The following is a 15,229-nucleotide window of genomic DNA, read 5'->3' on the forward strand; positions in this document are numbered from 1 at the left end:
TGTGAGCGAGTCGGTTTCGTTCCGGGCCTCGGAGCCTACCTCAATCCTCTTACACCTACAAAGATTGCACTTGAACCGAATGCTGAAGCCGGCACTACTTGCCGCATATGTAACTGCATGCGCGTATAACAAGCCGAGTCTGACCTTCGGTACCGACGTCGCAGTAATCGCTCCTCGGCCGAACCCTCAACGTGCGTCGTGTTGTCCAATCGGGACATCGCGATAGGTGTTCACTGATTCATCGGCCTGGTGAAAAAATTTCAAATTTTTGGCAATCCAATTGCAGGGCGGTTGCGACAGTCGATCGGGTCTGAAAATGACGGAAACTAATCGATGACTTTTCAAGCTCCATCGAATAAATACAATATCAATTTATGCGACTAAAAGTATCGGTTATTATCATCGTCTTACTCACCGAGGTAGCTATTTGTATATATTCCAAGTCAAAGATAAATGAATATTTTTTACCTGAAATTGAAGAATACTTCGAATGAAATTATATAATATCCCAAAACTTTTCCGCTGTTGAGACTACGTACCGAATTTTACGAAATTTCGGTTTTGAATGCATCGTTTCAAAGAAATATGATATAATCGATTAATATTTACCGATTCGATCGAGTCGTGTTCGATTCTTTTTTTGGATTCGATTGATCGATGCATCGATTATTTTTAGCTTGTGGTTAGTGGCCATCGCTAATCGGGAGGTGATATTCTAATCGCAACAGATGTTGACAAAAAAACAACAACGAAATCCCGTAACTCCCGTCATCGCAGCAATTATCAAGCAATTACCAAGAAATTACACTGAGACTAATTATTCGTTTTTTAATTTCCATTTCATATTTCTCAACTTTTATGAACTAATTGACTAGTTTCCCGAGCGCGTCTTCTATACAAATTATCACATGAGGTATTTTTTTTATCGATAATCCAAACCTAAAATTAATAAGTGTATAACAATAGTTTACGCAGGGTTATTCACGTCGGTGATTTTTATGCTTATCACCGTGATTCCAGTGCTAATCGGCCAATACTTGATACCTACGCTTAGAATTACAATAAAACCATGGGCCTGGCAGCCTGCCATAAATACGAGTCTCTTAATTCTTACCGCTAATTGCGCTATTGGTACGGTTTATGCGCGCGCGTGTGTGTGTGCGTATTTATATATATGACGAAGATACGAAGTCTCTCCCATCCGCGCGATATTACACTCTAGTCTAGAAGTTGGTAATACTGCACGTTGTTTTGTTTTTTCTTTCTTTCTATCAATTCGGTGCTTAAATCGTATTCGTTTCTTCCTTTATTTCATTTGATCGTTGATGTTTTTTTTTCCCACTTACTCCGCTGTTGCCATGCGGTACAGGCAGGACCTAGAGGCTATTACATTTGTGTGGAAAATTTACGCGTTAAATTTTGCGAACCGGTGTTTGAATTTCAATCTTTTACGAGGCATTGTGCGCGGCCAGTCTCGAGACACGTTCGAGATAACGCGAATGTTTTAGTATACTCGTGTGTACGACTACCGACGCGACTTTCTCCTGCACGGCTTGAACCCCGAATGGTATCACACGAAGCTGTATTACATGCATACGTATGTATATACGCATAAGTAACGTGAGCCGAACCTTTGATCAACCGCCCACTGTAATATCCGCATGTGCACCCTCGCTGTAAACATCTGTCAACGGGTAGCGACTAAGGTAATTCGACGTTCCAATTTCAAACGAGCGCGTACGTCAGAAAATCCTGCTTTTCGTAAAACTTGTCCGTCGATCGTACGTACGAAACCAAAGTTTAATGACGCTTTTCCCTGCCGCGACCTCCACCGACGGCTCATACCTGTAGAGGGTGGAGTTCGACGATGTAGAAATGACAAAAGACGTGACGCAATCAAATTTCTTCGTCGTCAGTTCCGTTTTAAATTTTTATACATTCAATAATATGACAATATCACAGTATCACGATACAACGTTGTACGCGTAATATTTTTTCAATTAGAGACTCTTACGACACCTAATATTTTCATTTCCGCTATTATAGGATTAGAAAATCTTGACGCGAGGAAAGAAATGGCGATTGTTTATACCCAATGCGATTGTGATAATGTAACGTAATTAAATTAATGAAATTATAACAACTATAACTCGGGCGTTGTGAAATTTTGTGCGTGAACTAGGACCGAGCGATATTTGCCTAATAATAATTATTTATTGTTGCACAAGAAGCAGTGAAATAATAACTACTGTTAAAAATAGCGTGAAAGTGAAAAAAAATAACAAAAAAAAAAAAAAACAGAAGTACTCAGATACCCAGTCAAAGCATTTAATGTGCGTGTGTGAGAATAATATCATACACCTACAGTCTAATACCTTCAGGTGGTATGATTGATAAATGTAATTCGTTCGGCATGCGTTGTCGGTTCTGCTTTACTCACGTTACATTATTTCTATCTTGGCTGGAAAATATGCCTCCGATATTCCCTCTAATTGGATTATTGAATGGTCCGCACATTCAAATGGCTGGTCAGCGGCGGGGGTGTGAGGTGGAGGGGGAGGCAAAACCGTGAAGATAAAATCGGACCGCGCCTGCGTCGTAACGGTTGTAGTTCGTATGTCTGCATATAATACGCGTATACGTACGGCCGACCCGCCACCTTGATTCAACCTCAGAGCTTACCGGCAGCTTTCGCCAAACATAAAAGCACGTAGCGGGCGGGGCGGGGCGGGAGAAGGGTGCTGGATCGAAAGCCGACGCAGGCGAAATGTGGCCGCAAGGGGGTGGGGGTGGTGGGTCTCTCGGGCAGTAGCGGCGGCGGCGCCGCAACTGCTGACGAATGTAGCGTCTGGCGCAATAAAAGTCCGTGCGAAAAAAAGTCTGACCTTCGTCTGCAGCGACGACGTCGGGATTCCAGGAACTGTTGCGCCTGATGAACGAGTTCGGCTCAACTCAACTCTTCGGAAGCTACGCCACTGTATTATAAGCAGTGCGTAGGTATATTCATGCACCTACAGCCCGCCCGTGCGTGATACCTGCAGCCCGGTTGGACGTAACGTTGAGCTTTGTAGACGCCGCTTTTTTTTATCCCCTCCATTCTATTTGCGCGTCCAGATGCGGGAGCTTAACATTATTATAATATGCACGACGCAAGCTCCTGCAGTTTCACGAAATTCAAACGGTCCGACGATGAGTAATTGACTTTAACCAGTCGGGGAAGGGGGGGGATATCGATTCGTGATAAATTGTCGATATATTTTCTGATATGCGGCATAGATTCTTCGTAGATTGACGGGAACAAAGAAATCGGTTGCGCGTATCAATGAAGAAGCTTTACGCTTCGTTGTAATCTTCATCCGTCTTTACCTTTGATTTATTGCTACGTACAGTAGAGCACACGGTATGGTAATCATGTATAGTTGTAACTTGATCGTTGTTTACTGATTACAAAAAACAAAAAAGTGATATTTACCAAAGACTCGTAGATCCGTGACTTTTTATGTATTTTGACGTACCGATTCCGAATCCCGATCTTGAATTTTTTAAATATGATTCCAGATTCGTAATCACCGATCCCAAAAGGTATAAAACATCAATTTGTTGTCAAAATTGACGCGGCACAAAAATTTGTGCAATAAAGGGTTAAGGGTGTTTTTTGGCAACTTAAAAAACAGAGTGACGGAGTAATCCTGACCCCGGATTCGGATTAAGCACGTCAAAATACACAAGATTTTATGGGTCTAGTCTTTGGTACAGAATACTTTCTTTTTTTCTTTTCTTTTTTTTTCGTGTACCTGTGTAATAGCTGGGTTATCAGGGTCTCTGTCATTTTAGAAAAGAAACTCTAGCCTACATTATAGTTATTGTGTATGATGGCGAACGATTGTTCGCGGATCACTGACGCAAAATTAGATGTCGTTATATCGGTGCTATACTACCAGTTTCTGCAAGCCTCCTGCAGCTCTCTTCCCTCGTATGTGTGTTGTGCAAAAAAAGAGACCCCAGGAAAAATAACGCGAAACGAAACAACCTGCGATAACGTGAATATCAATGGAGATATCACGTGACGCGAAGGGTGGATGTTTCCCCGATGATTTTTATCAAGAGGCTTGCTTCACGTAACGAGTCCCTTAACCCAAGGTCTTCTTTTCGACGTTTTCCGGTGTAAGGGAAGCATGTTAATGATATTTTCATCGCCCTTCGTCGACCTCAATACCTTAATACGTTGTACACTTTGTACAATTTACGTGCCACGTTGTCTGACACACTTGAAAAACCGCACGATGATCGAGGAGCTGTATGAATTCGGATTGCTTCGGTACGACTGACATTCGAGTCGAGCATACATATTCGTTTGGGCAATAATCATTTTAACTGTCATCTAAGTGTCTGTGAGAAAAAAGTAAGGGAATTTCGATCGTAGCTTATAATATATAGTACACGCGGAAATCGATCCATCCATTTTATCGTGAGTAAAATATTTCGTCATCGCGCGGTCTGCGGGTTATGGATTACGTAATACGCGTACACACCTATATGCACGTAGGTACGTAGGTATGTAACGACGGTACGTATGTACAAAATTACGGATCCCAGGAGGAATAACGTGAAAAAGAATATGACGTAAGAAGTGACGTGGTGTTCTGGAATGCTAATTGGACGATTGCGACATCCCAGATCAGTAGAAAATGCCTATGAGCTGGTACGCCGTGTTTAGTACAAGTTTCCCGCTTTACGGTTCGTTCAAACAACGCATTTTTCAGTTCCCCTAATCATCTAACCCTTTTCGTTTTGCCGCAAACACGCTGCAGTTCATTATGTACAGGAACCCTACAAAGGATCATTCTTCCGCTATATCTATTTGCTCGGTTCAATGCTCTTTCCTTCTTCTCATTCTCGTTCTTCCCCTTCTTCTTCTCCTTCCTATTCTTCGGACAGCCTCTTGTGCATGCGCGTTAGTTCGTTCGTTCGATGCATACAGTGGAATTTTCTACCCGTTGTAAGCCCGACGAAAGCGCCCTATCTAGCTTTTTACTCGACAAACACAACCGCGATGCAATGCGCGTAGGTATAACAACGTTGCGCACCGTGCACACCTGCCCTTTACCCTGGCTTGCCAGTTTCCCGTACCACGTTTACTTTTTTATTGTACTATTTAGATTATACTTGGTACTAATCTTATCATGGACGCAAAACTAAGAGAGAAACCTTCAAACACACCCTCGTAGCTGTGGTACATTTTTGTACTTGGAAATATCACACCTATAGGTAGGGATACGAATGAATGGAGAAACTTTCTTGGAAGGATCGATCAGTATTGAACGAGCGTTCAAAGTTTGCGACTCGTTTTTTCAAGCTCGTACGGTATTCGGCCACCGAATTCTTCTTTTTCACCACTCGAGAGGCGCCATTTTTGTCATACCTTCCGTCATCTTGTTTTCACGGCACAAAGGTACTTAGTTAAGTACCTACACGTTCACCTGCCGGTAATAGCAGCTTTAATTTTTCAATGCAAATCCTAAGACATCGAGATTTTCTTCTTTCGTTGAGCGACCGCAGTGACGAACAATTGGATTTGAAACAATTCCCATGATTATTGTCCCACCTCTCCTTGGGCGATCTTTTCTTCCACAATTATCGCAATAAATCGATTGAACTGTATTTTTCGCTTGATCGATCACAGTTACGACACTCGATACGTGTTTAATTGCGGTGCATGCGTGTGACACCTGCAACAACAGAGCTATCGGACAATGCTTGGAATCAATGCCGTCGGGGAAACATGCGTCAATACATATTTATACGGGTTGATTCGATTTGCGAATCGGACGCAAGTATCCTGCGTAGGTAAACCTTACGATACACGCGCTGGTACTGCACACGCGGACACGCATACCACACGTGTATAATTTATACGCATCAGTTGTATACGTAGGTATCGTTAACGATCCGCGAACATCCGAACGAGGCTTTTGGCGAATCAGCCGCAGGCAGCAACGGAAAACGGAACAACCGGACAAATTACTTTGCCAATTTTCTCTCATTACCTTCGGAGTCAATCAGAGAATTGAAACGCCCACTTTTTCTCTTGGTGTACCTCCGCCTTTCGTCCCCGCCTGCGGATCGTCGTCTAGTCTCGTCGCCTTCGCTTTGTCTAACCAAAAGTCTACGATGGCAGGGGAGGCTAGACGGCAACCTTACATCCAAACAGACCAATTGCGACTCTGCGACTTCTTTCAAAGGACCGTTATGTTAAACACGGATGATAGAAGATAGGCGGACGCGAATGGTATGTACAAAAAACGTCTCGAAAATAACAGCCATTATTTCCATTATTTTCATTCCTCGTACTTCGCGTCATTGTGCGGCAGTATTCGCCGAACGATCGTCGTGCGAAATATACGAGTATAGATTCTCCCATCGCGGTATATTGTACGACTGTGTAAACTTCGCGGTAGTCGTCGAGATTCGCGGTAGTGGAAATAACAAGTATGCGAATGGCGGCAGGACTTGCTACAGAAATCATACAGCGACACGCTTTATTTAACGCGGGGGTGAATTCTCGGAAAAGATAATAGGAGAGCGATACACACGCGTATCTTGGCTGAATGAAGCTCTCTTTCTCTCGCCGTTGGCGTTGGAAAAATTCTTATTACCGTACTCTTTGCCCTTATTATGTACCTGTAAATTTCCTGAAGACCAAGCTTTCGCACACGTGCCGGTAAACCTTGGCTATAGGTTTATAGCGTTTATAGCGGGTTTGTAAAGGGGCGGAGGCGGCGAGGGAGGTTTGAAGGGTCTGAAGGTCACCGTTCGCAATCCTTTGAGCTTCCCACCTCTCCTCGGCTTTGGCTTTGGCCTGGCAACGCAACGCGACGCGACGTTGCGACGGGCCCTGTTTGTATAACGGCGACGGTTCCGACGACGCCGAGGGACGGGAGAACGGTTTTTGGTTGTTTTCCCCGACGGCGGGGCGGCGGGAGGGCGTTGACCCGAGGGCGTTTCGAATGCGAAAGGCTCACTCGGCTCTGCAGTGAGGCAGGCCGCGCCACCGACCCCGCCAACGCTCAGACGAAGTCGCACACCAGAGGTTCCCAAATCTCTCGCGATGCTCTCTCTTCTCTGTCGAGAGAGAAAGAGACGGACCGCGGGGGGGGGATAGCCGACGGCTGTAATGGTCGTCAGATCAGAATTCACGCGTTTCTGTGCTGCATGGGGGATTTTTTTTTACAGATTTGCTGGTAAAATCGGTAAAAAAAAACAAAAAACGTGTCTACAGTTCACTCGTGGTAGAAGCGAAACCATCGGAAACTAAGGTGCGGGAGAATGGGGGGAATGCAGTATCAGGAGTGAAATAATTATTCGTTTCATCGAGTTTCATCGAGTTTCAAATCACTCTCGTGCCGAAGAAGCTTTCACTTAAAAAATTAACGTGTAGATGCCAATTGCCGTTATTTTCATTTTTTTTTCTTGTTTCCAGATTAAGCTTTTACGGGTATAAAGTATGTATGTAAGAGACGATAGTCTGGAGCGTGGGCGAAAGTTACATGCGGCGAGACTATGTACGAAACTTTCTCCCTCTCTTTTTAGGGGTTGAGGGTTGGCTGGGTGGGCCGATCGACTAACTCTACGCCGGCCAAATCGATGACGACGCCACGCTAGCGGTTCACTTGTGTATCTCTATGTAGATATAGATGCTAATCTGCGTACATCATTTGGGGACTTGTACTATACCGGCTGTGGAATGTTTTTGATTACCCCTCTGATCTAGGATAAATCGAAAAACACAAATTACAAAGGTTCGGTTATTTTTCAGTATTTCTTTGTCCCTTGAGTTGTATGTTTATATACTCAAAGAAGGAGCCTGAGAAGAGGGAAAAGGTAAACGAGTCAATCGTTAAAGTTGTAGATACCATGTAATGTATTAAATGGTATTGCGAAGTTTTTGTAACAAATACGCTGACTCTGCAATATAGCGGTATAAATTAGTCTCGAGCTTTCTCTCAGCACTGTTACAACAGTCAACTTGTCGTAATTCTCAAATTTATCGACTCAATTTCATTGATTAGAGGCTGCCGTTCGCGTGTTCGCCTCTTCGTTACACGTATAAATCAGGGATCAGACATCGCCCGAAGCCGTTATTCATAGACTCGGCTAAGTTTTGTCTCGAGTAATCTGCGTAATTGATCAATCGTACACTAGCTGAATTCTCCAAGTTCCATTGTACGTTGTAGAAATGTCAAAAGAGGAAAAAATAAGAAAAAACCATCAAAACCATCACACAAAGTTACTTTACTTGTAAATCTTGAATCGCGCAAGGGTTAAAGCATTTCTATAGGTAGGTCTAACAATTCTCCGGCTGGCAAGTTCTTCATTCAAATTTCAAACGGTTCCCCGGGGAATTGCGTACGGTATAACACAAGGATCGAGCAAATAGAACCCGGCTTACCCCTGCTGTTAATATACGAAAGTACACGCTGCAGGGTGTATTAGAACGCGAGAGCTTTCTAAGCACGCCGACGGCGACTCCCTCCCTCCCTCCCTCCCTCACTCAGTCCTGCGGCTCATTCCTGACCGTCTGACCTTGAACTTCTGGTGGGTGTAATCCAGTGCCTGTTTAATATCGACCGCCGGCTGCGACTCGGCTCTCTCCCCCTCCTTCCCTCTCTGTCCTCATCCCTCACCGCCATTTCGCCAGCTCTCGAGTCGCCCCTTCCTCCGCCCCCCACCCGCCCCTCGCTTTTTTCGCCGCCGAGCCTGGCGAACCTCCCGACGTTCGCCCTTCGAGCGAACCCCGAGTCCTTGAGGCTGCAGGGGCAGACGCGAATGGGGTGAGGGCGTCTGGGCCGAGATACCCTGTATAGGCGCACATCTCTATATAGTTGGGTAGTTTGAACGGGTCGGGACGGGCGGGACACGACCTACCCGACGTCTCGACGCCGACGCCCGTCGCCGTCGACGAGAGTTGCCAGGCTGCAGGATCCGTTTGCGATTCGTCGCGTATAATACTGGGTTTCATTTATTTTTAGTGGTGTCAGGTCGAAACGAAGAATGGTTTAAAGTAATTGGGGGGATTTTCACTCCGCAAGCTTTTGCTTTTTTTTTTTTTTTTTTATGATTATCGTAGGTATATCGATATTGTACCTATTCCGAAAGTCGAACGTTCGGGAATTCGGTTGTATTCGGTGTGGATATAACGACCTTTCGGAGTTGCGAACATTTTACTTGTGAAATTAGGCATGATGATGGTCGTTTGAAATTTTGTTGACCCCAACCCGAGATACGGAACGTTTACATTAATGACGTTGCATCAATTGATTGATAACACATATTACGACCGTTAAGCGATGACGATTAGAATGATAGTTTTCGACCTCGGTTTCATTCAAAGCTAGGCTTCTTTTTGGGATTGGACGCAACCGCGTGATCACGGCTCTCTTACCTGTCCAAACCTGAAACGCAAGAAAAGAAAGAATCAAAGAAATGACAAGACTTTTAATTTTCTTTATCGTTTATCTACGTCGCCGGAAACTATACTATTATGTTTGTAACGTTATCCGCAACGTATGCACGTGTACCTATCAATCCAGACTTCGTGCCCTCCGCGACATCATGAAGCTTTTTGTATCGCGAACCACCGTCGGATCGCCTTAAAGTTTTTACGTCACGAATTATTATTATTTTATTTTTATTTTTTACCCTCTCCGTTATGTCGGAACCCGGTTTTATTTCGCAAATATCGAAAAACTGCAGAGAAACGCCTCGTGAAGATTGAGGTGTTGGGGAAATTCATGGCACGGTATAATCGAAAGCTTCGAATTTCTTGACCTTTCTCATGCAATTAGTTTTTGATTCTGTTACTTCTTTGCGAAAGCTGAAAGTAGAAGGTGATACTAACCAGGTAATCTGTGTCCAAAACTTGCAGGAATATATTTAGCAGAATTCCCTGAACAATTCTGCCACGTTTCATCGTTTGCTCACCTCCTGAAAGCTCTTTACCACCTACGGCCTGCTGGATTTTACCTGCTAATTTCGACGTCAATACTTCTTTTCATAAACACAGTTTTCGAAGATAGTTTGAACGACTATTTTCAACGTACTGCAAATGTACCATTTTCTGAATCGTTCGTCGATTTTTCGTAACGACAACACGCCTGATTATTTTGCCGATATTTGTAAGCACTATAAACGGCCTGTGGATAAAATGACAAAACATATCAGCTAGCTGGTGTGTGTAGATTAATAGAACAGAGATAGAAATAACGAAGACTCGCGTTGTAACAATATCGAAGAACTTGCGTCAGTTCCTCATTCCCGTTTCGCTAATCACAAATCATCGTGATATTGAAAACTCTTCGATGCAGAGATGTAAATAAATTGTGACGTAACGTTTCAAACGTCCCCCCCAAGTTCGCATACTATAGTGTTGTTATAACAGCAATGTACGTTTTGTGGATTTTTTTACTACATACATCATACCTGTATGTGTATAAAAAATGTGTGTACATTCTCGCCGAGAGATGGTACCGTGCACACATTAACCGACTGAACGAGTCAATGGAATATATTATTCTCAGTACGTGACAAAATAGTCAAATAATTACCGTCTACGCAGACGCGAAATATTGTGCATCTGGCTGAAAGCAAAAAAGAATGTGTATTTAAAACATGTATTGTATAAAAATTTGGCAATTCGTGTGAAAACCGATGTCCTGCGGAAAGCTTACCTTGTCAAGGTATATTATAAATAGCGCGAAAGAAGCGCGATGGCGTGTGGAATTCGGTTCACCGAAGATTACAATTATTGTTGGGTCGAACTGCGTGTCCCGGACCTTATCGCTTCAAGCCCACATTGTCACACGGCAGAGCCGGCATGTGTTGCATTCAATTATTTCGCAACGGTGAAAAAATGTTATAATATGCACGTGGTACGCGTGTATGTAGAGTCCTTGAAATATTACAATTATCGTACACGAAACAACAAGTTATTTTTTCCCGCACTCCCGCGGGCGCTAATTTGTTAAATTATGTCGTACGGTTATCTAGACCTTTTGGCAAAGTTATAATACCTTATCGAACGCGCGGCGATCGAGGCGTCTGAAATCGAATTACACATGATTCTGCATGCGTATTACTCATATTCATGTATGCGTTACGTATGCGCTAATTCTACGTGCGTCGAGCATCAAAATGCTGTGTGTCGGTACTTTTTTTACACGTGGCATCTTTCACTTGTCATTTATCACGTGTTTATCAATCACAATTTCTGCGACCTCGCTCTCCCTCGCTTCTCTCTCTCTCTCTCTCTCTCTCTTTCTTCAATTTCAAATCGTCCGACTATCACGCCCGTATCGTCAATTGATGACACCCGGGTCACGTTTTCAAGGTCTTAATTGTCTGCAGCTCGTATTTTATGTTGATCGTCTTTCTTTGCTTGTCGGTATTTGCACGGTCCTGAGAAATATGTAGTTTTTCGGCTACCGTTCTTATTTTTCTTCCTCTCATTTCGATGTTTAAAAACCTTATCAACCGGCAAACGTATCAAATATCACCGATTTCATCGGAAAACATCATTTGCCCCAAGTATTTAAAAGTTCGACAAAAAAAGTGCCACTAAGTATGTTATTGATTTAATAAAGTAAACACCGTTCGCTCCGAAATATCTCAATATGTAATTCCAGATTATACGATAGCAGAAATTCATGAAGTTGAACATTATTGACTACGCAAATCAAGCGGTTGATTACGTCCGTGTAAGCGTCAGCGAACAACGAATAAAATGAGCTTCAAGAACTTGTTTGCATGCCTGTAATATAATGTAAATATCCGTGGTATATGAGACTTATTTAATGCAACTAAGTTTCGAATTCACATACTCGCCTTATATATATCTCAATTGTGACAAGATGCACGGCAAATATGTGCATTTACACTGTTTACCGAGATAGAAAAAAAAAAAAAAAACAATTTTGCTGACCGTGATCCAAATTTTCGTCTAGATATGTATTCGTAGTGAAATACATTGTGTACGTATGCACTACGCATGGTATGTTGTGCGACAAGGGACGAAAGTTGGAGATTGCGACGAGGGTGAAGTTCGTTGTGACAATTGCACGAATTGCGATCGCAAACTTTGTGGCCCGAGTCGCACACGATAGTTTTTGTAACGAGCGAATGAAAAGTGGTGGGGCTTTGCCTGGTAATTTTGGCGAGACGCGAGTGATCAATTTCTTCTCCCTGGGGACGAAAGCGAAGCAATTGTAGACTGCGCATTCGCGAACCTATCCTTGCAAGACTGAGATGAAATTGTCTGCTCTCATCCCGCTAAACTGTTACGCAAAGCCCCACTTTTCGTCCACGTGTGATAAAAAATATACGTCTTACGTAAACATACACACAGGTATGTGCGAGTATTAGGTGTAACTTTTTTTTAGTCATTTTTCTTCTCGCTCGAGGTTCGTATAATGTAACATTGAATTAAGTCGAATTTATGTAAAGCAGGTATACCGTACAATTAATCTATCGACGTATGTGTTTTTTTTTTCTTTTTTTTTTTATCTTGATCGAATGGTTGATCACCACTGTCTCGACGTCTGTCCTTTCCCGATCCTCCGAAAACCAACGTCGCCCTTTTTGTCTGACGAGTCGGTGTACCTACCTCAAGAGGAGACGAGTAAAAGAGGAGAGAGAGAGAGAGAGAGAGAGAATAGAAAGACGGTGCGGATCATGGGCGGAGAGGCCAGACGGAGGTTCAGGATTCGTGGGAAGCGGCAGCGTGAGCCAACGTGTGCGTTTCTCTCCTACTCGTCTCTCTTCCTCTCCTCCTCCACCTTTCATCCTGGAGCGGAGTGCGGAGACGCAGTCGAGCAAGCAGGAACAGCGACGTCCCAACAGAAACTACGTTGGCTTAGGTCTCGGATTTCTCGGTGCAGCTTATGCAAATCGTTGCGCCGCGTCGCGTCGCAGAAATTTAATTGATGTGTCAGAGGGTGACGACGAAGAGGGAGAGGGAGCGTTTTGCACGGCGTTACGTATTCCGCAAGAGCTACCCCAACACCGCAGACTCTTGGACTATTTCGTACGAATATAGGCGGGCATGCGGAGACCAGACCAGTAGATACGACCGGTCGATGCCAGACGGCCGACGCAACCTCGCCTGGGCCTGGGGATGATGCTGGTCGAGAAGTGGAGCCGGTTTTCTCTTTCCTTCGAATTCTGACTCATACAACGCGAATTTTGAGTCTGGGTTCTAGATGTCAAAATTTTTATTTCTTCCACGTAACTAACGAAAGAACGAAACAATGCTTGCTTTTGTAGAAACCGGAACGATATTTCGGATTTTAAGGTAAATTACCTGTTTTTCAAACATTTATTGTAAATAACGATTGAACAAACTTCAATTTTGTATTTTGAATCACTTTTATTTGAAAATAATAATTCAGAATTAAACTACAAATGTAAAAGAATTTGTAAACAATGTTTAAAAATTAATATTTTTCGTACTGCTTCGATTTTCGTATGAACTTTAACGCGTCAAACCCCAAACTTAATCTCCCATCGTAGTCTCGTTATACTGCCGTTGATAACGTTAATAACGATTAAGTCCGTCACATTTTGGCGAAAACTTTTTCCTTTTGCTTCCGAATAGGCACCCACGTTAGCTATCGACGAAAAACTTCAAGACTTATTTATCAACGTAAAACAAACAAAAGCAAACCTTACAAGTGACAAATGAAGATTTTGGTTATTATTCGATGTATAGAATCAAAATTTATTTATCTCATTGTCAACAGAAAATCAGAAGAAAAATTGATAATTTGGTTTTGTTGACCCGCGTTATCGCACACCCTAGGCCTAGGCACAATTTGGTCATTTTCACTATTTGAAAAAAAACTTCTCTCTAATTCAATATTTTCGCGCGATATTCGCTAAAACTGTTGTAACACAAAACGTATGCTTACACATATTTTGAAAAACTAACTCCGTGAAGCTCGTTCTTCGCTTACTCAATAATGGTCGTTTCCCCGATGTTTCGCTACACGTTACTAATTTTGGAGATTTTGGGGTCGCTGATTGCGAATCTGAAATCAGATTTTCAAAATGCAGTGTGGCGAATCCAATCAGCGACTCCGTAAACCACTCCACAGAGTTTTTAGACCGTATTCGATCAGATTTGAAATATTCGTCCACCAAATTGGAACCGCCATGTTGAATTTTATAAATCTGTTTCGAGATTCGCAATCAGTGCCCCCAAAAACCATAGCTCCTGTCACCAGTAGCTGATGTTTGAAACAAAGTACAATAATCGAGTTACACAACTAAGTGTAGCGCGTTTACTATTAAAAGTTTACTTCTAATGTTCACCGTACGGTAGAATTTCCAACTGCATAAGTAAAGAGTCGTAATTTAAATCGCAGAATGTTCCCAGTTGAAACACACCTGTAACCTGTTACCATTGTGACTAAATGCTTCCTTTATAGATATGGATATATATAATATTGTAACGAATTTCGGAATTATAACTCAAGACCACCGCAGATACATACACCTGCTATCGATAAAATGTGTGAAGAATTTCGGAATATCTGCCTCGATATTTAATCGGGGTGTCCAAGGCCCTGGGAAACGCCACTGTCTCGAGGCCACTATTATACGGCCTCGATGTGAAGCCGAGGTAGGCAATGGTGCAAGATCCGGCCATGCTCGTTGGTCAACTCGTCCAAAAATCCCCGTTACGCCCACTTTGGTTAACGCTTTAATAAAAATCTACGAAGATAACATCTTTGCGCGGCAATTGTTTTTATCGTTATCGCATATCGGACGTCGGGGTCGATTTCTTGTCTTCGAGTCGGTTGTACTTGCACATTTTCTCATCACGCAACCCGAATCATCCTCTGGCCGATGAGCGAGCTTGAAATTGGCGGTAGCTCGCGCGTTTCAATTTTTTAATAAAAGTGGTGTTTGTTTAGTTGTTATTTGCAATAAACGTTTGAGAAAGTAGGTAATTTTTCTTAATATCGCAAATATCGTTCTGGATTCTAGAAAAGGAAACTTTGTCCGATGAAACCTTTATTTTTTTTTCTTTCATTTGTCAGTTCCGTGGAAGAAATCAAAATTTGACATCCAGAACCCAGAGTAATAATTCTACTTTTAACATTACTACAGGCTCGTTGTCTTCGGGATAACTGTTGTATAATTTCAATTGATCTACGATTACACTCGGATAATA

At 42.9% G+C, this 15,229-nt stretch overlaps 1 protein-coding gene across 7 annotated transcripts in view; it reads left to right on the forward strand.

Moving 5' to 3' along the window:
• LOC124297146 (uncharacterized) overlaps positions 1–15,229 on the forward strand; it is a 79,299-nt gene that overhangs the window by 52,173 nt on the left and 11,897 nt on the right. Inside the window, exon 1 of one of the 7 annotated variants that reach the window (XM_046747846.1) lies at positions 13,287–13,345. The exons of the other annotated variants lie outside the window; for them this stretch is intronic. Within the exon in view, the coding sequence (XP_046603802.1) occupies positions 13,302–13,345 (44 nt within the window). The 5' untranslated portion in view covers positions 13,287–13,301. Of the gene's footprint in view, positions 1–13,286; positions 13,346–15,229 lie in introns of those variants that run through there. 7 annotated transcript variants of the gene reach the window in all.

Source organism: Neodiprion virginianus, chromosome 2, assembly GCF_021901495.1.
Source record: "Neodiprion virginianus isolate iyNeoVirg1 chromosome 2, iyNeoVirg1.1, whole genome shotgun sequence".
Lineage (NCBI taxonomy): Eukaryota > Metazoa > Arthropoda > Insecta > Hymenoptera > Diprionidae > Neodiprion > Neodiprion virginianus.